Raw genomic sequence first — 22,438 nt, 5'->3', positions numbered from 1 at the left:
GCCCTGTTTTGACTGCAGTAGGTTAATGTATACCAATATGGTCTTTTGGTACAAAGCAAGTCTCTCCATAGGCATGCAATCACTCTATGAATAAGCCCAATTATTTGTTTATACATGGAAAAACACTGAAGATAAAATGCAATTTCCACTGAGTAAAAATAAGCAGAAAAATAAGTAAAACCCTGAATGTGCGTTGGAGTATTGCTGCCCTGATTTTCTGGAGGCAGGAGCTTGTTCTCCCCCAGAAACTGATGCTCAGTCCATCTTAAAACCAGTCTGTTTATTAGGAGAAACCTGAATGCAGAATCATCACATGAGGCATCCAGATCCTACTTTTTTGGTTGGAGTACACAACTTAATAGGAGATTCATTTAAATTAAAAAAAAAAAAAAAAGCAAATAAAATCACAGAAGTTAGAATTCTAAAATCTTACTGACTCCCAATTTAAAATATGCCTCAGTTCTTAAAGTCCTTTTTTGGATGACTCACAGGTAATTGGGATGTACAGTACAAAAACCCATGAAGAAATGAATTCTGCACACCTTAATCTGCAGGGAGGCAACACATTTCAACTATATTCAGATACAATGCATCTGCCAATTACAAGATGACATTTCTATGATCTGTAGTGATTTTCTTCCCACAGATGCTAAATCACTGCACTGATTACTAAGTCTTGCTTTTCATTTGCCAGGAACAGTAAATCCAAGACCCCATCTTTCTAAAAAGCAAAATCATCGTTCATCAGTGGATGCAGGGTATGTTCTCAACATCCCGGGTCAATCAGTAGCAGTGCAGAAATGCTTCATTTGGTAAGAAAACTTTCCAGATGAATGTTTATTCATAAGCTGCTTATAAAAGTGGCTATTGGTAGAGACCAGAAGGAAGAATGGAAGGAGATAGGGAGGAACAGTGTTTTACCAAAACATATGAAGAAAACTTTAAAGCTTTTCAATTAAGAAAAAAAAACCTGTGTATTCAACTCTCATTAGACACAGATGTGCACAACAGACAGCAGTTAGAAACAACACACACATTTTTACAAAGCTTTCTTTTCGTGGTTAATTTCTACCAGCACTTTGGAAGGTAACCTACTAAAATGATGACCCTGTTCATAATAAAGGCGCAAAATATTGCTCTGTAGCATATTTTGAAAATAATATAAAAATAATTTCTATATTACAGTTTAAACTTGGCTTGTAAAATTCCAACATAATACAGCCTTAAGTCTACAAACAGAACATACTTACAAACACTGCTGTGGTTTTTTCCTCTCGTTTTTAACAATACAGTATTTTTAGTCACGTACGTAGGAAATTAATGTGCAAATTAAAAGAGGGATTAGTGCCTGATACCAAGATAGCTTAAGTTCTATGCTGTATACCTTTTGGTGATCCTCTCTGCAAGCTGTCGTACCTTAAAACAAATACGTTCCAAATACACTGACAGAGACTTAAAGTACACAAAGCTGAAAAGCCATCCACAATCACCATCAGTTACTCCTCTGGACCTCTGTCTGAGATCATTGTGGTATCTGTCAGCACACAGGTTCCTGACTGCAGAGTATTCCCAGTGTGAAGACCTTAGTTCTGTGTTAGCTCATACTCTGCTCTGACATCCAGCTTGCAAGCATTTTAAGTGTCCGTGAAGCACCCGACTTAAGGCCCCCTCTGCTAATGGCATTCTGTCTGCACATTTCAGAGAACAGCAGATTTAGCCCACAAAGACTTAAAGCACCCCTCTGCTCCTCAGGCACAATTCTCATCCATTCTCTCATTGGAAGAGCACCGATAAGCAGCCTGAGAACAAGCACTGGCTGAAGGGCTCTGGCCTCCATCCCACCAACATCTATGCTAAGTTTTTTAACAGTTATGTTACGTTTCTGAAAATAAGCAGTCTCCTTTATGTCAGGAAGACTGTTCATATTGGTGAAGTTGAGCACCAGAGTAATTGTTTGCAGAATCAGGGAGTTGGAGGGCAGTATTTTGTCAGATCTGTGCTGTGCATTTTTTGATATCTACACATTCATCATCACAAGAGAAGTAGATTACCCTGAATATGCCTGTATGTATATTGCCTCGGCAGACTGCTTTGATCTGCAGTCAAACGGTGCACAAACCCATGTTAAGCATCTCTCCTCAATGCTTTCTCTATCAAGTGATACTGCTCATACCATGAGTTTTGTGATTTTAGCAAAGATGACCCTGAAGACTTCACTTGGCCTATTTAGATGCACTAAGAAATAAGCAACGCAATCTCCAAATACAGCGTTTTACTTTCACTGATGCTTCTCGTGTTACCTTTGACTTAGGAAGAAGGAAGTAACTGCTAAAGGAATCTGGGTCACAATCACTGTTTCCACTGCAGTTATAAAGCATAATTAATTATATTAACAACAGGTTAATCAATCATTTAAAAATCACTAAAAAGTTGCTTTTGGTTATCTATGCCACCTTCTTCTGAATGAGCTGCTTGTTGGCCGCCTGTTAGAACTGACACCCACATCTGAAAAGAATGCTCAAAGTCCAGCAATAGCTTATTAACTCCTTGTAGAGAATTTTAAGTGGAACTTCAATATAAAGCGTGACTGAAACCCATTATGTATTACAGGCCTACAGTGTTATGAACAGACCTTCACATGTGTTAAAAATTTCAGCTTCCTCCAATCTAAGTATCTCCTGGTGATTCTGCTGCTGTTCTGGGAGGGTGTAATCAACCCAGGCTTTTAGATTCTGGATAACAGTGATGATGTCCAATTGCCATAAAAGAGAAAAAAGGCACGTACAACGGTAAATGTAAATATGTGTATTGCAGCCACACGAGCTAACAGAAAAAATGAGCAGGGATCTCCAAAACCAAGTGATTTCTGTACAGCTTAGGCTCAGTGGTAACTTACAAGTTCCGACAGGGGGCCAGGTCAGGCAAAGACTGACACAATCCCTATTAGATGAGTCCTTTATCTAAATACTGACCTTCTGTAAACTTCATGTTGTGAATAGCATATCTTAAAAACATACTTCACAAACAATTCCACTGAAAAATGGAAAGCAGTAAATTCTCATGGTAATTCCTTGGTTTTGGACATGCACTGTTATTGTTCCCCTCATTCAGAAAGAAATACCTGACTCAGATCCATGCCAAAGTGCGTCCAAAGGTGCATTTTGCTGCTAACATAGTGTTTCTTAAGCACAACTTCGCAAAAACATTCCCCAGAGCATCAAATGCAACCACTACTGTAATGCTCTAAGAATTCTTAAATATTTATTATATCAAGTTTTACCCTGTCAGATTCATCCACCTCAACAGCAAATACAATATCATCCAATGTTTCATCTAACATATTCTGACCTAACTTAACTTGAAACCACAGATTTCTTTGGCAATGAGAACTTGCATGTCTTCACAACATTTACCCCAAACAGGTCACGGCTTACCATTGTTTTCAACCAGTCACACGTTTTAGAACCTGCTTACCTTAAGGACAGAAGTCCCAATGAGTTTTAATTCCTCATTAGGCTTCCCAATACTTCCCTTTTATGAAAGGCTGCAAATTCAGTGACATCCAGTGTGTGCTCAGAATACTGCTCAGATATATGAAGTACAAGTCTGGATTCATGGAACAGCAAACAAGGGATGGACCAGGGCTTTGAGGAGCAGCTGATGGCCTTACTCTGAAAGTAAATCTTTAAATCTTTCTTTAAATCTCTTTAAATTATGTAGTCAATTTTAAGTATGTGTTCAGTTTCATAAATTTCTGAGGGACGTGAGCAAGTGTGTATGTGCTTTTCAGAAACATCAGCATAAGGCTGTGTTGTGTTTCATGGGCTCCTTCACACACGGCTTTGAGACTAGTTAGCGTTAACTGTGTACAAGCCAACCATGCCAGGAGTCAAAACGAGTACACTAGAAAAGCAGCAGAAACAATGATCCCTGAAGGCTGGAAAAATGCTATTCTGTAATGCACAAGGCAGGACTCGTGTCCTGCACCTTGAGATGGCAGAGAAGCATTTTTGAAGGCAATGCTATGCTGTACTTCCTTGTGGAAAATGAGCTTAAAAAAAAACGTAGGGACACGGCTGATGAACCATTGCTCACAAGCACAAATACAGAGAAGATCTACTCTTGCTAGATTATGCCAACAGGCGGTGGGAATGGCATAAAAAAATGCATATGCCATACTCAACAAAACATGCTAATTTCAAGCATCTACTTGAACAGCATTTCTGGTATTTGCGTTACAGAAATACTTCTATGAACACAGCTTTATTTTCAAAGGTACTGCAAATATTTATGTAAGTATCTGGAAATCAGACTCGTGCACATCTGTGCTAGGAGAAGGCGTTTGTACCTGTAGGCATTTTATAGCCATCTTGAAACCTCCAGGTAGATGTATGACTTGCTCAAGACGAAACAAAAACCGGTGGGGTCAAATGTCTTCAAGAAATGCTCAGAAGTAATTATGTTTGCAGTAACTATCAGTCAACAACATTGGAAAAGGAATAAACAAATAACGATTACATTTATATAATGGCTAAGGCAATCTGGGGATGCAATACATTTGTTTTGACAAGCAGTTCATTCAGCTCTAGATTGATCCTACATTTCCTAGCTGGTCATCAAATTTTCCAAATCTAATAGAATTTTTAGATTTTGATTTTAAAATAGTTTTTTTTCCCAAATTTAGCAGCAATGAAAATATTACTGAGATTCAGGTGCCCAAAATTATACTGAGTTTTATATGAATTTTCTTTGTCTTTTTTTTTTTTTCCTTAGGAAGTGAAGTCTTGCAGGTCATGTTTTTATATAAAATGCGTTTACAAATTCAATACAGGTAAAAATGGCGCAAATCTACTTTATAATGGAGATGTACAAATAACTGCTGAGAACTTAAAATCAGGAAGAGCTACAGCCCTCGTGAATTCAGACCTTTCACCTCCAGTTTCCTAGAATCATTCCGTCTCAAACTAAAGTGAGTATGAACATCAGTGCTAGTGCAGTACGCTGCCATCTTGAAAGTGTGCGTTATGCAAAAGTCGCTACCCTCCAGAAAGAAAGAAAAGCTATGAAAAACTTAATCTTGCTGAGGAAAAAAATACTCTCATGACAGCTATAGAATTTCAAATGTTTACAAGGCAGATACTACCCTACTACAACACCACATCTCCGGTATTATGACTTTCCCCTATCATACTACTACCTGAGTGATGTCAGTGTAAATTCAGGCACCATTAGTAAATTTTTGACCAAACATACACACAGCACTGACAAAGAAGTAAACAACCCTTCAGCTTACCCAGAGTATGTAAAAAAGACACTGACAAAATGGAAAATAATATATATTTTTTTATGATAAATTAATCCTATTATTTCCTCATTGCCCAGGAAAAGCGAAAAGCTAGACACTATTTACTCATCAATCCTTTATTCTTTTTTGAAGGATTCCTTTTACTGCAATTCAACACTGTTTACTCTGCAAGTAAGAAAATGGTAAAACTAAATATAGTCACGGAAGAATCCTCAATGCCTGTGTCCCTTACTTTCCCTCTCCCTGCGCTTCAGCTCTTCTTTGTAGCAGTACGAACAGTAATTGTCAGTCTCAGGACGACCATAAAAGGAACAGTTATCCTTCTTACAGCGGTTTTGCTGGATGGGATATATTGGGCAAACTGTGCTTCTGCCTTGATTTTTATCATTGTTCAACCAGGTCTGAGGAGCATCCTCATCAGCATATTCTAAGCAGTCTCTAATGTCGCCAGTATTAAATCCATTAGTGTATGTCTGAGACTTGTGTTCAGTAGGCATGGCATAGCTCAGTGATTCCACTGTGTTCACTGTGCGGATACCAGTTATCCGGGCCGGGCTGTAGCTCTGAGAAGACAGTGATCTGTTTTGTTGGGGATACGTGGCACAGGTTTTTAATGTGCCAACCACTGGCTTGTAAGTGTCATCTTGGAAGCTCGATGGCTTGGAGTTGACATCATGCAAATGGATGACACTCTGCCTTTGAACAGGTGGTGTATGGCTATAGTGGGCAGACACTGGAATGGGTCCACTTTTCTTAGCACCATTACTAGGTGAAGAAAATGACCCCGGAGTGGGACTAGTGCGATCTTTAAATTTTAAAACCAGTTGAGTCGTATGGCTTTGAGGCAAGACAGGTGATGCCCTATCCTGAGGAGATGTTTCTGACTTCTCTTTTGAATACGCTTCTGGCTCCAGCTTCCTACTAGACGACCCATTCAGCGCAGCCTTTTTCTCAGCATCCTTTCTTTTCTGTTCCTGCTCAGCATTGAAACGCTCCTGTGCGCTGGTTAGGTAATAACCAATCATCTCCTCATGGAACTGATGCCTGTGGCTGGTCAAAAGAAGGCCAGCAAAAATAAACTTGCGTTCACCCTGCATGGCCGCTCTCAAAATATTGAGGCTGAGTTTCACATCAGTGCTGTATTTCCATGGATCAGCCTGCTTGTCAGACAAGGATTTTGTGTTCATCTTTTCAATGGGTGAGTTGCTAGCTCTGTCAGTAGGAGATGGGGTGGTCTTTTCAGATGGAGAAGTGCTTGCAGACTGCCCAGATTCTTCTTTGCTTCCTTTTCGAGACTTAGACTTCTTCTCTTTGACTTTCTCCATGGTGTCACCGTTTTTTCCATTCCCTGAATTTGCCCTGCTCATTTTGCCATGCACCAGGCCTCCAAGACCACCCATATTCTTTTTCAGCTTAATTCCTAGGGTTTTACTGAGGCTTCCTATTTTATTGGCAACTGAATCCGTCCTGTTTTTGTCTTTATCCTTCCTCTGTTTGTCCTTTTCTTTTTCTTTATTGTTTTTTCCATTACTGCCGTTGGAATTACTACAGATGGAATCTCGGTCCGAGTCCATTGAGTCAGCCAGAGATTGAACGTCCTCCCCAGCTGAAGCTGTAGGGGATTCTGGTTGAGCCAAAGGGGCCTGCTATGGAAAATTAATTATAATTAGATACAGAAAAAGCAGTTTCATACAGGGACTTGGTGCAAAAAAGTATAATCTAATAAAGACTTTCAAAGTGACTTTAGAAGTGTACTTTTTATACTGACATTTTATACTGGTTTCTTTCTTATTTGGCTGTGCTACCTATCTTGCTTGCTCCTGCAGTGGCTTTTGGCTCACTCCAAGCTCATCTGAAGAGTAGAGGTCAGTCATTCAGAAGTTCTGTGAAAATCATTGTCTGAATGATGGAGAGACTCAAGTTAGTGCTCTCATCAAGAAGTCTGCAGCTCAACCTCCCTGTTCACACTGACCAGCAGAGTGGCTGCAACCAGTCACTGAACTGGAAGCATCCACAGTACTTGCAGCCTCTCAGCAAGCAGACAGAAGATCAGAAGAGAACTGATACCACAGCAATGGAAAATTAGCAAGGTTCTGCTGAAAGCTGTGAGGGGTGTGCAGCATACAAATCTGTCTGTAGTAATATTTCAAAATTCCTGATGTTCATAAAACAACTTAGTTAATTTCTTCGTTGTTCAGGCCTCCAGTCCATTTACATCAGTGCTACAATGCAACAGAGCTAAACATCTTGTCTGACATAGCGAATTTAATCACATAGACCAATAAGGTCTGCTCACTCTTACTGAAAATTCAATGCAGATAAAACTGATGCAAGACATCTGAGTTCCAAGTCATGTTTTAGGTAAGGTGATAAAGTATCTTCCTTGACAATGTGTAGAGTAAGAGGATCCTAGGACAATTTCAAATCTGTCTGCAGTCACTTAGTCCTGCAAAACTTAGTTTTGCATCCAAAACACCAATCTGCTCAAGATAAATATGAAACACTTAACTAACCATAGTGATATAGAACCACTCTGGAGATGTATACACCTTCACTGAAGAAATGCACACTTGTTTCTTGTCCCTGAGTACTTAAATGTCCTCTTGTCTGGAATCCTGAAGCAGGGAGAGGTAACGCAGGTCTCATGTCGTTTCAGGCTTACAGCTTACAATTACAGGACAATTTTGCCTCTCCTTTTTCTGATGTGGTGGCCACTGCTTTAGGGTGAAACTATAGAAAAATGGATTTTTTTTCCTCTCCAGCAGCTTGTTAAACTCTTTTTCCTTTTGTGTAGTGTTCCTCCTTTCAAATACCATCTGTGCAGGCTGTCTAAATCACCACCATCTTCTCCTAGCAACCTTTCGCCTTTAGACTAACCCCTCAATCTATTCAATGTAATTTGCAGAGAAATTTGCAGCTGATGAGGTGCCAGCTGGGCATAGTTCTAAGATAGTTTTTTAAAAGAACCAGGCTCCAGTTCACTGCCAGTCTGTGGCCTTTTGTCAGCCAGTCTACACTGGAGGCTATCCAGGAGTCCAAATCTGTTCTTAAAAAGAGAAAGGGCTGGGGTCTAGTGACCTAACAGTGGTATTAGGAGAGCAAGCCAAGGTTCTGAGAAAGAAGTAGTTAGAGAATGCCTGTTTTATTTTTCTGAACTGAAGGGGATACTGAAATAGATAAGAGAAAGATAAAGCTAGAAAATACACTTCAGAATGGAATGTAAGTTGCAAAAATACACAAGAAACTGTCTTAAAGACAGAACACTAGAAATCTACAAGCCTAGTGGCACTGACGGTGTGCCACAAGTGACTTGTCTCTGCTGCTAGGATACAGGTGGTTTCAGGCAGCTGGCCAGGACATGCAGCCTACCCTACACAACACCTTATTGTGCCTCATATCACTTATTTGGTTTAGACTGAGGAGGAAGTTTACCTTACCCGTGTTTCAGATGGTATGCGTATCCACGTTACATTCATATAGCTGTGTAGAAGATTAAGCTTTGCCTCAAGAGACAGAATCAAACTAAGGATGAAAACAGAAAGGAATACACAGTCAAAAACACACTGAGAAAAGAAGCGTATATGGAGAGATAACACTGCCAGCACAACAGCAGCCTGATCTGTGACCATCAGCTGGAGACCCACCCACCCACCCACCCACCTCCTCTCCCATGTAGCCAGAAAACAAGAACAAAGCTCCTTCTGGTAGCAGCTCTCTCAGTACTTAGATTAGGTATGGCTCAAGACATTTTACTGCTTCATACTAAAGCCACAGGAAGGTCTTACTTGGCCAGTTTGGTGTTGTCATTGTCATCTTTTCCCCATTCCCAGTCTTTCCCAGGATCGACCGCAAAGTGCAAAGGCAGTAGCTTATGTTCAGAGTCAGTCAGGGGGATCACCGCTAAAGTAGAGATAAAACAAGGATCGGGGTGGGAGCGTGGAACAGAGACAAAAGATCAAGCTGTGAGAAGCAGTTAAAAAACGCGGGTAAAGAAAAAGGCCAGAAGTTGGATATGCCACAGTACTGGCTCATCCCTATTTTGATGTTTGCGTGACAGAAGGGAAGAGTAACGCTCTGATTGCTACTGGCAATAGTCACCAGAGGCATCGCGGATAACAACACCATTTTGGATTGCACAATAAGTACTTCCCGGAGACAGAACAACTGAAAGCAATAAAATGTTGAATTATTCCTCTGCATCTCATACAGATGTGCACGTTTGCTAAATATTTTCATTTTCAGGTTTGTCAGTGCAAAACAAAACCATGCTAAGAAATAAAAATATACTGATAGCAGCATCATTTGACAAAGCAAGCAGTTGGTACAGGGGTTCTGGACTCAAACTGTGAATTAGCATAATTGAGGAGCAAAGATCAACATATATATGAGCTAAGAGGTCAGTTTAAGACCTGCCCTGAGTGCAGGGGAAACAGCATTACTGCTGTAATAACCCAGCATCACTCTCTATCTGCTTTGGCTGTTTTGTTCTTGCCCCTCCCTGCCAGAGCTCTGCCTTCTGACATATCTTAATGACTCTGCTTTACACTCAGCATGCAGAGATCGCACTTTGATTTCATGGAGTGTCTATCATCCATCACCACCAATAAACTAAGAGAAAAGCACTGTCAGCTTTAATTAAAACCAGCAATTTGCTTCCATTTCATTAGAAAACAGTCAGAAAGCTCCTGAGGGATCGGGCAGGATCTTCAGCAATGCAGGTCACTGCTGTTTCTCTGACAGCCAGTCAAAGAACTAAGTTTTCTGTGCCACAGCCCTTAAGGACTATACCTACATAGCTATTCCAGCAAAGTCAAGAAGCAAAGAATACAGAGAAATCATGCAGCAACATGGTGGTGAATTACTGCAAGTTTGTGGCATTTATTGGTTATGTGTTGATTACAGTATTTCTTGCAGTTCAGAAAATATGCTATCAAACAAAGACAGAGCATCTTTGGCTAAGTGTTACTCTTAGCAGAATGCAGGAAATATAAATTGCATTTTTATTAACATTGTTAAGTTGGTATTAGATTCAGATAGCTTGACAACTGCTGAAAATATGCTTATTTTTCATCTTATCTGAAGGTCTGGTAACAGTCAAAACTCTCGAATTTCGTGGAAATGTTGCCCCCTACTGCCTGTAGAAGGTAATTCCTGAAATATTTCCCCCTTTCTAACAGCAAATACAGTACAGAACAGCTAGAGACTGATCAGCTTCAAGTGCTGATTGCCTATACAATATCTCTATTATTACCTGGAGAAATACTCTTCAGGTTAGAGTATAAATACTGTGCCTGGCTATAAGAGATGCTTCTTTTAAGAAGTCGGAGCTCAAAGGTCTCAGTCTTCTGACAGTTCAAAATCTGGCCACGTACAGCGGTGCCTTTGCCATCCTGTTCTGACCCTCACAATTGCCCTCTCCCTTCCACCATACCAAAGCTGCCAACACCTCTGTGTTGGCAAGATACAAGAGCATCCGTGTGCCAATCTATTTCCTGTCACAGCATCTGAAGAACAAGCACGATGCTGTTAGCTGCCAGCAGTCTCTAACAGCAACCAGTTTTGCAGCTGAATGCCAAAGCATTCCCTTCGCGCCAGATTGAATGCCAAGTGTTCTCTGCTGCTTCATAGAATTGAAGCTTGTGTATTCCACACCCTGCAGTAAAACATGTAAAGCCAGATCATACAAAATAAATACTATTATTATATTACGGAGGCATGTTCTACAGGAAGACAACTCTGCAATTTCTAATAGACATGCGTAGAACCTGGTAACTTAATGGTATGGAGAATGTAAGAATTAGCTCTGCAGGCTTCAATTTCTCACAGGGCATTTCACATCATTCATCAGTGTAATGTTTAGAAAATGGCTCCAATGTGAAAAGCTTTTTCTTAAGAGCTCTTCTACAGATTGAGTCGGAAGGCTGCTGCACTGTCCCGGTGTGTAATGCAAAGGCTGGAGCCATTGCCCAGCATCTCCTTGCAGATCCCTGGAATATCTTTGTGCTACTGAAGGCTCAGCAAGTTGGCTGGATTCATTTTCTCATTGGATATCCGACTTACAGATCAACTTTTTTTTTTCTTTTTTTTTTTTTTTTCTTTCCATTTTTGTGTTATGATTCTGTTTCCACCAACATTAAGGCTGCCACGTGCAACATGCAGTGCTGCCCATATCATGCAATCTCACTTAAAAAAAAAAAACAACAAAAAACTCAGTTCCTTCCAAGAAGAAGGACTCAATTGGATGTCAGATTCTTTCATGAAAATGTTTATAATAAAATCTGTCCTTCAACAGTTTTTCCTCGTTTCAACATTGCGATGAACAGCTTTCTCTCTGTTGACAACTGCACAGCTGCAGCATGCTCACTGTCCCATAACCATGGGAAATACCAAAACACATCCAAAATCAGATGGAATGCATGCAGTGTTAGGGAACTGAATGTAAGATATTCAGTTGCCTCTAACCCACTCTCTGGGAAGAAGAACTAAAAGAAATTCACTCAGGAGATCTCAAAAACCACATGTTCCACATTTATGAGTACATATATTCATTAGGGATTTAAAACACCTCTGCAGTCACCAGCAAAAAAACGTGGAGGACTCACAGCTAATGTCAAGCTCCTCTTCACTGGATTCTTCTAAAGCCACATCACATCTTTAGCAAAAAACACTCTTCCCTTCTCCACCAAAGGAGCGAAGGCAGACATGAGCTCATGTGAGCTCTGCTTGTCTTGATCTGCTTACTATTAGCTTTGAATTTCATGAACTGGAAGCTTAAGTGGACAAGATTTATCCACAGCAGACTGGAATTAGAAGTTTGATTTGAGACTGGAAAGCCACACATGTACCCCTCTTTCTGTGCTGGGTGTCAGCACAGCAATCTGTAGAGGACAGCTGGATTAATTCATTTTATACCCATACTTACATAAACTTAAATGAGCTTTGTAGCTTAATGATTTTTTAAAATGCGGAGCTTTAGCAATAATGGTCATTTAAACCTATCATCAAAATATTCCATTTTTCATAGGAAGTACCGGAAAAACAAAATGGCTTATAGAAGTGCACACCATCTTAAAGCAACAACAGTGCTCAAGTATCTTAGCCTTTCACTACATTAATTATGCTCCAGCACTACGGAAGACACAGAAGTAAAGAGCACCAGCCCTTTGTACAGACCGCCAAATGGTGACTCAGGTGACTATTTGTTCTCAGAAGAACGTGGTAGCAATGAAATCAGGAGCCTGACTGCTTACAGTCTACCTACTTAGGAGTCTATGTTCCTTCAAACATGTATTTAAATCCATCTAACTGGCTTCCAACCAGACGCAAGCTCTAGAACTACTGGCTTAGCATTTCACAACATAGCAGTAGTGTAAACTGTTATAATACATATGGAGAACGTCCTAACATCAAAATCTCATGGCAATCTAAATGGCCAATTGTGTAAATATTAGGTCTGGGAGCAACTAAATTACCATTTCACAAAATTTATAAATATTTTCTTTGAATTTATTAGGCTTTTCCCATGATTTTATTAAAATGGCCTGTGTTAATGCTGCTGGGGGCTGTTTTTGCTTCTGTTTTAGGTTTAGGGGATGTTTTTCCTTTGTTTATTTTCGTTTTATCAACTGTAAACTCTCAGTGCTACGTACTGTTTTGTATGTGCATGAGATACTTGGGGAAGAATAGAAAGGGAAAAGAAGTAACTGGGTGGGCATGTCTTCCTTTAATCCAATACATATCCAGTGAAGCTTCCACACAGGCGATTATGCTAATTGTTGAGGTAGAGCTGACTACTGGAGTGTTCACCTTTGAGATTTAGCAAAAACTGAGTAGCTGATCTGTATAAAACCAATGCAGCAGGATTAAATTAGATACAAAAGAAATTTCAGAAAGGACAACTCCTAGCAAAGCAGCAAAGATGAGTGAACAGTCTTATCTGTAATACTTTGGAAGCATTTTGACTGAAGTCTAAATTTTTTAAAGTAAAGCTTTTACTAATTTGACAATTTTGCATGTATGATATATATATATATCATATAAAAGTGTTTGTGTACCTACATATGGCATATGAATATATATTTACCTGTGTGTACAGGGGGGCATCTTTGTCAGGAACAAGCCCCAGTGAAGGGCAAAGGGTGTGATTTAGTATGGCTACTTGATTTGAATAATTAACAGCAAAGGTAACTTTCAGTATGACAATCCCTAACTTGATCCAAAACTAATAATTAAAAAAAAAAAAAAAAAAAAGTAATTAGATCACAAACAGAATCCTTGAGAACATAAATACACAGTAATCAAAATAGCTGTTGTATGACCATAATGCTCTACAAACACTAGTAGAAATGCTTTTTTTCCTTCATTGGTTTTGTTGTTGCTTTTTTTTTTTTATCTGCTCTTACATCAGTTCTTCATTGACAACACCAAGCAGCGTTACTCATTGACCAAACACTGGGACTAAGAAAGCAACTAATACAGCAAAAATTTTATTGTAGCCTTGTGGACCACAACACTAGCAATAATCCAGCTATGTAGGATATAGGTTCAGTGCGGACGGGGAAGAATCAAATATTAACATGCTCTAAATCACTTAAGGTTTTCTGCTGACATTTCTATCACTTATTCTGCAAGTAGCTGCAGCTAAGTCAGACTTGCAGTATGAAGATATTAACTTCTATAGTTAGACACATATCTAGGTAACCAATGACAGGATGCAAGAGAATGACACAGAGCTGAGCAAGGGGAGGTTCAAGCTGGACATCTGGAAGGGCTTCTTTACCATAAGGTGGTAAAACACTGGTCCAGGCTTATCAGAGAGGTGGTTGGTGCCCCATGTTTGTCAGCATTCAAGAGGCATTTGGGTAAGGCCCTCCACGATATGCTTTAGCTTTAGATTAGTCCTGAAAAGGTCAGGAAGTTAGGAGATCTCTGAAGATCCCTTCCAGGTGAACTATTCCACTATGTTCTGTGATACAGTGAGAGATGGATTCCCTACGAGATACTGACTTTCTACTAATGAGGGAGAGCATCCAGACTGTTCCAAACAGCAGTCTGGCTTATGAAAATTCTCAGCACATCAAGCCCAGTAGTAGCTAGTTAACTACCCTGGATTTGGGTGCTGGGAAGCAAGAGAAGGGTAGGACGACCAAGTGCTGTATTACTTCTCACAGATATCTATTAGGCAAAGAGGTCTTCAAGTTAAGGGCAGTTACAGCTACCTCCTGGGCTGCTTGCGCAGGAATTAATCCACTCCTGACATTCTTGTCAATTTTAATCCTGTATCCAAGAAGCTCAAACCTGACACACAAAAGTTTGTTCAGCCTTTGTTGTCACTATTATAAAGTTAAACAGAAGATAAGGTATAAAGATAAAAACATTTTCACTAGATGTTTTAAAATGGAAAAACAAGTACATTTAGTGTACTAGAAGAGGCCTTTCATTACCTAATTCACACTTAGCTTTCTAAATGCTTTACAAACCCTAATTAACACAGTCCTTCAAGAACTTAGAAGCACAGCAGATAACTACAATTACAGCTATTTATATATGTAAAAAGACACAGTGATAAAGCAAAGATTAGAACTGAATAGTTCTTGGCTCACAGTTTTGATTCCACACTAAGGTCTAGACTGTAAAAAATAAAATTTAGTGGATATTGCTTCCTTTCTGATAGACAGATATGCTTACAGGTCTATGAAAGTACTTAGTGCATTGTGTTCGAAACATATTCCTGAGTTTTGTGTTTATATATATTTTTGTGTTTATACATACCTTGCTCTCTCTGTTGATCTTTTTGTTCCATGGAAACAAGAGCAGAGAAATGTGCCTGATCATAGGCTAGAACCAGAGGTGAGCAATGGCATCTGTTAGGTAGAACTTCAAGTGGCAAATAAATTCCTCCAAATGGTATAGGTGCAAATGCTGCAATGACAAAATAAGATTACTTTTTTTCTTTTAACTATGAAAAAAGACACTAATGTTGCTTTTACTGTATGTAACAGCTGTGCTACACTGTTTTCAGAGCTCAAGGAGAAGAGCTCTGAAGTGGAGCAATCAATAGGGGAAACAGTCATAACAGCAGGTAAAATTTTGTTATAAAATTATCAGGAAATACACTAAGGGCAATAATGAAAACACTCCACCTTTACATATACTTTCCTTAGCCTGTTTACTAGTAAAGATATAGAAGTATTTTAACAAGATCTTGATGACTGTTACATGTTTAACATATCCGTAAGGACAAAGCTCCAAAAGTATTGCCTCTATTTTTACTAATAATTTTTATTTTTTAATATTATTTATTAAATAATATTTTATTATATTGGCCCACAACGTCAGAGGTGCCTGTTGGTGGGATGGCAGCAGAGGGGCAGTCCGACAAAATAGAATCTGACATGGAAGTGCAGATGAAGCAAAGGTTTAGAATTGAATTCCTCCATGTGGAAGAACTGCACCTACTGACAATTCATTGACACTTACTGAATGTTTCTGGAACCCAAACAGTGGATGTGAGCACAGTGAGACAGAGGGTGGTACATTTCAGCCATGATAATAGCAATGTGAAATATCACCATGTTCTGGAAGGCCATGCACAGGTGTCACACCATGAAATGAAGACCGCCTCAATCAGCTATCAATGCCAATCAGTGGATTATGACCAGGGAACTGTGTATGGAGCTTAATATTGGCTTTAATATTTGGAAATGATGGTGGCAATTTTGGAATATCACAACATTTGTGTCAGGAGTGTCCCATAAATGCTCACTTAGGAACAGACTGAATACCACATGCAGGTTTGTCAGGGATTGTTAGATCAATATTAGGCTGGAAGTGACATTTTCCTCAATCTCATCACTACTGGTAGAGAGACATGGTGTCACCACCGAGCTGGAGTCAAAACTTGCAAACCATGGAGTGCAGGCATAAGAATTTCTCACTGAAAAAAAGTTCAAAACACCCTTCAGTGGGTAAAGTGATATGCACCCTCTTCTGGGACAGGAAAGGGGTGATCCTTCTGCACTTCCAGAAACAACCAACCAACTCTGACTGCTACACTGCAACGGTGACTAAATGAAGGCAACGGTGACTAAATGAAGGCTCTAACTTCCAGTCAGGCCAGAGATGATAGGCTTTCTTTTGCAACACAACAACACCAGGCCTCATAGCAGTTTGAAGACTGTAGAGTACATCGTCAGTCTTGGCTGAACTGTCCTACTGTACCCATCATACAGTCTGGATTTGGCACCTTCTGACTTCCATCTGCTCAGGCCAAGGAAAGATGGACTGCACAGGGAACATTTTACAAGGAACATCATGGCAGCTGTGAATCAGGAGGTCTTCTCCACTGGTGCAGATTTTTATGAGTGTAGCATGCCAGCTCATGTCCATTGCTGGAGAAAATGCATAGCTAATGGTAGTGACTATGTTGGAAAACAGAGTTTTGTAGCTGAGAATTTACTCAATCAAATAGTGTTATCATACTCTTTGTAGCTGGTGCAGCTTCCATGAAAATAAATAGGAGGCATTGGTTTTGGAGTGACTGAGGTAAATAGGGGCATCAATTTCCATTGAAAAACTCTCACCTTCTCCACCAGAGTCTCGTAACATTGTGTCTGCTACTACAACAATAGGTCGTCTTAAAATGTGGGCCAAGACAAACACATGGAACTCTTCTAAGCTCTCATACACTGGATCTTCTGAATTATCAACCCTGGAAGACACAGCATTTAAACTTCAGAAAACCAACCCAGGGCAGCTATTTCCTCTTCCTTGTTACTCATACTCCTACTCTTCTGAAACACACATTCCAGTTACTGAAATAAACCAAGAGAAATTGGAAAGAAAAACATATTTTTGGGAATAAAGTAAAAGCTACAGAAAATGTTTTTACTTGCAGACACCACGCAGGCTTATTAGTCATCAAAATTCATTACTGAGATATTGTCTGGTAGCGTAGCTAGAACTGAAAAGGTAAATCTCAGGCAAACTGCTGGTGGACAACTGCTTCCAATCATAAAAACAGTCATTTCACATGACAACATGGGCAGAGAGATTCTGCAATGGAAAGCTAAAAGTTCTTCTAATTCCTCTAACCATAATATAGAAAGTTACCTTAGCAATATAAAAAACAACATCAGCCTGAGTAGGTGGAATTTAACTTGAAAAGTTGAGCAAAGCATTTTCCTCTGATCATTACCAAAACATTCTTAAGATGGAAAAGAGTATCTGCTGAAATAACCGGAGATTCATTTTGCTATCGGTTTTCCCAGTGAGATAATTTTCACCTTCCTTTAGATTTCCAAAATCAGAATTCTAAGCATTTCATCTTGAATATATATAGATAATTGAAATAGATCAGCACATCTGGAGGTAAGATCATCTCTCCCACTTAAACATTCGCCTGAGGATGAGGTGAAAATTTTCATTTCTTTTTTAGAGAATACAGAAGGAATATAAATCAGTACGTACTGGGGTGAGACATAGTGAACTAGTTTTATCAGGGGAGTTTCATGGTTCAGAAAACACATAGAAAAAAATCTATACAAGAATCCTACATGGTGGGGCAACTGAATGTGATAGTTGAACAATAAAACAGCACTACAGAGAAGTTTTTTTTTTTTCCTGTAAGTTGGCCTTTTAACAGGATCGATCCAATTACCATCTCCTTAATCTAGCTGGAGTAAGTAGAGTAGACAGGTCATATTTCATTTGCAGATTAAAATATATGGTTTATTCAGGAGCATTCCATGGGTCTAAGTAGGATTAACACCCAATCAGCTTCACAGTGAGCAAGTACATTAAAATGATGACAAAAAAGTGCTGTTCTTGGAAGGAATTCTTAAAAACTGACATAAAATGTAACTGGAAGCCAATTAGGGCACTTGAAGAGTTTTCTGCCTTTGTTGTTTTTTTTTTTCTCTTCTCAAATTTTTGATACCACTATGTTTATCAGACATCATGGGACAAAATCTATTAAACTCATCTTCTTTACTCATCAGAAGTATGGAAATGCCTTCCAACATCTATTTCTTCCAGATAAGGGTACTGACAGATAACATTTTACAGTTTGACAATACAATGTTTTGCGTCCAAAATAGTCCCAAACTTTAAAAGGTGGACAAAAAGAATAATTACCTTCTAAAAGAATTTGACAAATGCAAGTACACACAGTATGGTGCAATTAAAAAAAAAGAAAAAGAGATTGAGCTATCTCAATCCTATCCATGATGCTTGAGGCAGTTTCTGCTCTAGTCATCATCTGATGTCTGAAAGGCACAAGCAATGAAAGAAAAGAAAGAGAATAACAGACTGTCTACTAGAAAAGATACCTGGATGTGAAAGGAATATCAGACAAGACTCACAGAATATACAGCAAGATTTGTCATATTTTCCACCAGAAATTACAAAGCAAATCAGTACCTGTGAAATTCATCTACAGTCTAAACATCTATTCTCAACAGTATCACGAGTCAAAAATACAAATTCAACCACACACTTGTATTTAAACCACCATGTATACAGAATCGTAAAGGCTGGAAAGACCTCAATCATCAAGTCCAGCCATCAACCCATCACCACCACACCCAAAAAACATGTCCTTAAATGCCATATCTACACAATGTGGCACTTGAGTCATGACTGCTCCCCCACTGGGATGGGATGCCCTTGGCCACCAAACCCAAACAAAAGAAAAGACAACCAAGTTGGAGAAACATCTACATCAACGAGGAGATAAACTTCATTACACACTGGACCTCAGCTGGCCAACTACAACAGTGTATTTGAGGAACATCATCCCTCAAATAAGTTACTAAACAGTCACTACATACCAAAAACAATCACTGTCTTCATACTGAACCTAACAGGAAGAATTCTATACCACCACCTATGCAGGGGAAAGAGATGAAGTCTTCTCTCATAAGGTTTTAATGCCTGCAACAAACTTGTTTCAGACCAAATTTACTCCAACAAATAGGGAAGCACAATCATATAATACAATTTATCGACTAAGATCCTTAAATTCCTTAAGCTATTTGTTATCTTATTCATCTGAATAGTCTTATTTTCTCTATCTGTAAGAACTTCAAAAAGCCTTTTTCTTCCATATAGTGAAATGCAATTGCTAGGTTTGTTTTAAACATTATTTTATGGAAAAGCTTACAAAACTTTTGACAGCAACAAGAGGGAAACAATGTAGAAGAGCATGTGCTAGTGATTGCTTGCTTGGAGTACATCACTGACTGGTAAACGTATTGGGATAATTCGCTGTCCCAAAAAGGTAACACAGATAAAAGCATTTTTTTCCAATATGTACCATTATGGTTTGGATCAGACCCACAATACTGCATTAACCAAAGGGGATTAAAAATTATATCTCAAGTTCTGCTTTTTATTTCTTACTCTATAAAATCTCAAAACTTTTTTCTCAGGGACAAACAAGCTTGATAAAGCATCCATTAGTCGTAAGAAACATCAGCTAGTATAAAAGATGCACTATTTGCAATACTGAACCTTATTCTATTTGCATCTGTTAACTGCTTCATATACTGAAATATATGAAATAGTGAGAAAGGAACAGCACTCCTGTAACAGACAAACACATAAAATAATACTTGTTTTTAGGCATTACCTTTATTAAAAAAAGATCCAAACTAAATCCTCTGCAAGATGAGGGTCTTTGATGGATGCAGCAGTTTGGATATTTTCTTGAATTACTCTGAGTACCTAACCAAGTCTGAAAACCCAAATTACATATAGCTGAGAGATACTACCTTTGGAACATTCTGGTGTTGCTGCAGTAAATAAAATTCTAATGACACATGGAAAGACTACAGAAACCTTTCCTCTCTTCTTACCCATTTAAAATCACCTGACTTTTTTAACAAGATGCCAACATCATATAAGACAGCGAGCCAGAAGCTGACGTGCATGTCTAAAAATGAGTATCATCCACTTTCAAAGTAAGTATGTTTCAAAATACATTTTGCTTCACGGAAATGAAACAATTATAATAATCTATTTTTAAAAAAAAAACATTTACAGAAGGATGTGCAAATCCACTTCAAAATCAGACTTTGCTTCACAGTTGATTTGAAGTTGATTTGCTTGAAGGATTTTACATGCTGGGAACAAAAAGGCAAGAGCAAGGTTTTTCAGTGTTCCCTTCATCTATTTCTCCAACATTCAAGCCTCAGAAAGAACATATTCTCAGAACAGAAATCTGTGAAAGTTTAGTGACAGTTGCTGGTCACCTTTACACGTACTTCAATCTCAAAAATGTATTAAAATTTGTAGGTGAATGAAGCAGCATCATTCCTAAGCTTGTCACTGAATTCTTTTGAAGCACATACAAATTCTGATGCTTTTGCTAATCCTGACACCAAAGGAGAACGCTTCATCTATAATTCAAAGACTAATCTGCAAGCTCTCTTAATATAGTACCTAAAGTAGAGAATGTAATAAACTCCATCTCAAAAACACTGTTTTGATGTTCCTTTTTCTTTGCAGAGTCTCTGTTATTTTGAACACTGGACGCATTGCATGATTCTTTTAAAGGAAAAATGAACTGCTCCGTATTTATCCTTACTTCTTTCCAATTTGAAAAAGAAATGTGAACCATGGAAAAACAATTTAAATTTGTTCTCTATACAACAGTGTGTGGTATTGCCTTTTGAACTGTCTGGGAAATAAAGGTAAAGTCTGCCAAATGCAACATTTCATGACATCTCTGATTGGAATATAGTGAAACTATAAACTACATGAAGTTTGCAGAATTAAAGACAGAAGCTGGGAAAACTAGTGGTAAATGGCCAAGTTTAAGAGAAACGTGAATTGAACTGCATTAGAAGACTAAAGCATATAAACAGAAAAATATCTACAAATGTGGAAAACAAACTGAGAAGTAAAATGAAAACCAATCAATTAAAAAAAAATTAAAATAGAAGAAACTGAAAACCATTATGGCTGATAATTTGATCATCGTCTTCCTTCTGCATTAGATTTCCCTATTCCTGGTATCACAAATTTAAAAGGAAAATGCAATATAATTTCAAATACAGTTTGAATTGTACATAAAGAATATATTGTATGTAAAAAATATTTTTTTGAACATTTTATTTCTTCATTATGTTTTATGCTTTGCCAACTTACTTTTCACATACAGTTTTCTTTGGGGGAATCAGTAGCTAGAGGAAAAAACGAACTGAGTACACAAACCTAAATATTCTTCATTACAAAAACTAGACTGAAAAACAAAAGCTCTTGCATTAAGGCTGGTTGATAGTCTTATACTTTGGAACAAAAGCACTGCAAGATACGCATACTCTGCACTCACCCACCACCAGTGCCTCCATTTTTGCTGAAATGTGTGCGAGGCTCACTGGATGCCAGCTTAAGCAGTTCATTCCACTCCCGCTCCCATTCTTCTTCTGTATACACTAAACCTGACTATGGGAGAGAATTAAACACATTTGTAGTTATGCTGGTAAAAAAATTTGAGCAGCGCTCTGTAGCAGTATATGCAATTAACTTTTGAGCTTCTTACATGATACATTAATAGTTCAACATTCTTATTCAGATGAAAAGAATATTAATTTACTAGGAAGATCTAAGACACTAACTGTAAGAACTAACCGTGCATAGTTATGCCCACAAAGCTACGAATACATTTCATTCTGAGGTTCAAATTCTGAATACAAATCTCTCTCCCCAGTGCAGAATGGAAGAAGAAGGAATCTGATAGCAAATGAAACTTTCATAAAGTTCAGAATTGTTCTTTTTATGCTGACAAGGTTGCCTTTAGACCATACAGACCTCCTTATTCTGCTGGGTCTGTTGCCATCTCCACCTTCTTTTCAGTGCTTCCCTTTCAGCTCCACTTCTCATCATAGTGTAGAGTGCTTTCCGTAGAACAAGATCCCGGTCATGAAATCCCCACATTCCTACAGTATCACAAGAAGGCACTCAATTTTAAAGAAACTACATTAAAACAGATATAACAAGTACTAATATAATTAATATTGTCCTATGAGCAAAAGCAACATAGCTTATACATTATTTAAGACTTTTCTTGGCAAGAAATCTACTCATTATTTCTAATGTTTCCTTCCAAAAGGGTCAATATACAGATAAAGC

General features: G+C 38.5%; 1 protein-coding gene across 5 annotated transcripts in view; it reads right to left on the bottom strand.

Moving 5' to 3' along the window:
- Positions 1–822: 822 nt before the first annotated feature.
- The window catches only part of OTUD7A (OTU deubiquitinase 7A), a 108,489-nt gene continuing 86,873 nt past the window's right edge, over positions 823–22,438 (bottom strand). For 4 of the 5 annotated variants that reach the window (XM_042876022.1, XM_042876024.1, XM_042876023.1 and 1 more), the window contains exons 9-15: positions 22,118–22,245; positions 21,639–21,751; positions 16,888–17,015; positions 15,077–15,226; positions 9,091–9,205; positions 8,743–8,827; positions 823–6,951 (exon numbers count right to left, since the gene is read on the bottom strand). In XM_042876022.1, the coding sequence (XP_042731956.1) occupies positions 5,518–6,951; positions 8,743–8,827; positions 9,091–9,205; positions 15,077–15,226; positions 16,888–17,015; positions 21,639–21,751; positions 22,118–22,245 (2,153 nt within the window). In that variant the 3' untranslated portion in view covers positions 823–5,517. The remainder of the gene's footprint in view (positions 6,952–8,742; positions 8,828–9,090; positions 9,206–15,076; positions 15,227–16,887; positions 17,016–21,638; positions 21,752–22,117; positions 22,246–22,438) is intronic. The other variant, XM_042876026.1, reaches the window with a different exon arrangement.

The sequence above is a fragment of the Lagopus leucura genome, unplaced genomic scaffold (genome assembly GCF_019238085.1).
Source record: "Lagopus leucura isolate 7727_CA_CO unplaced genomic scaffold, USGS_WTPT01 Super-Scaffold_100015, whole genome shotgun sequence".
NCBI classification, from domain to species: domain Eukaryota; kingdom Metazoa; phylum Chordata; class Aves; order Galliformes; family Phasianidae; genus Lagopus; species Lagopus leucura.
This window is presented reverse-complemented; position numbering and strand designations above follow the sequence as displayed.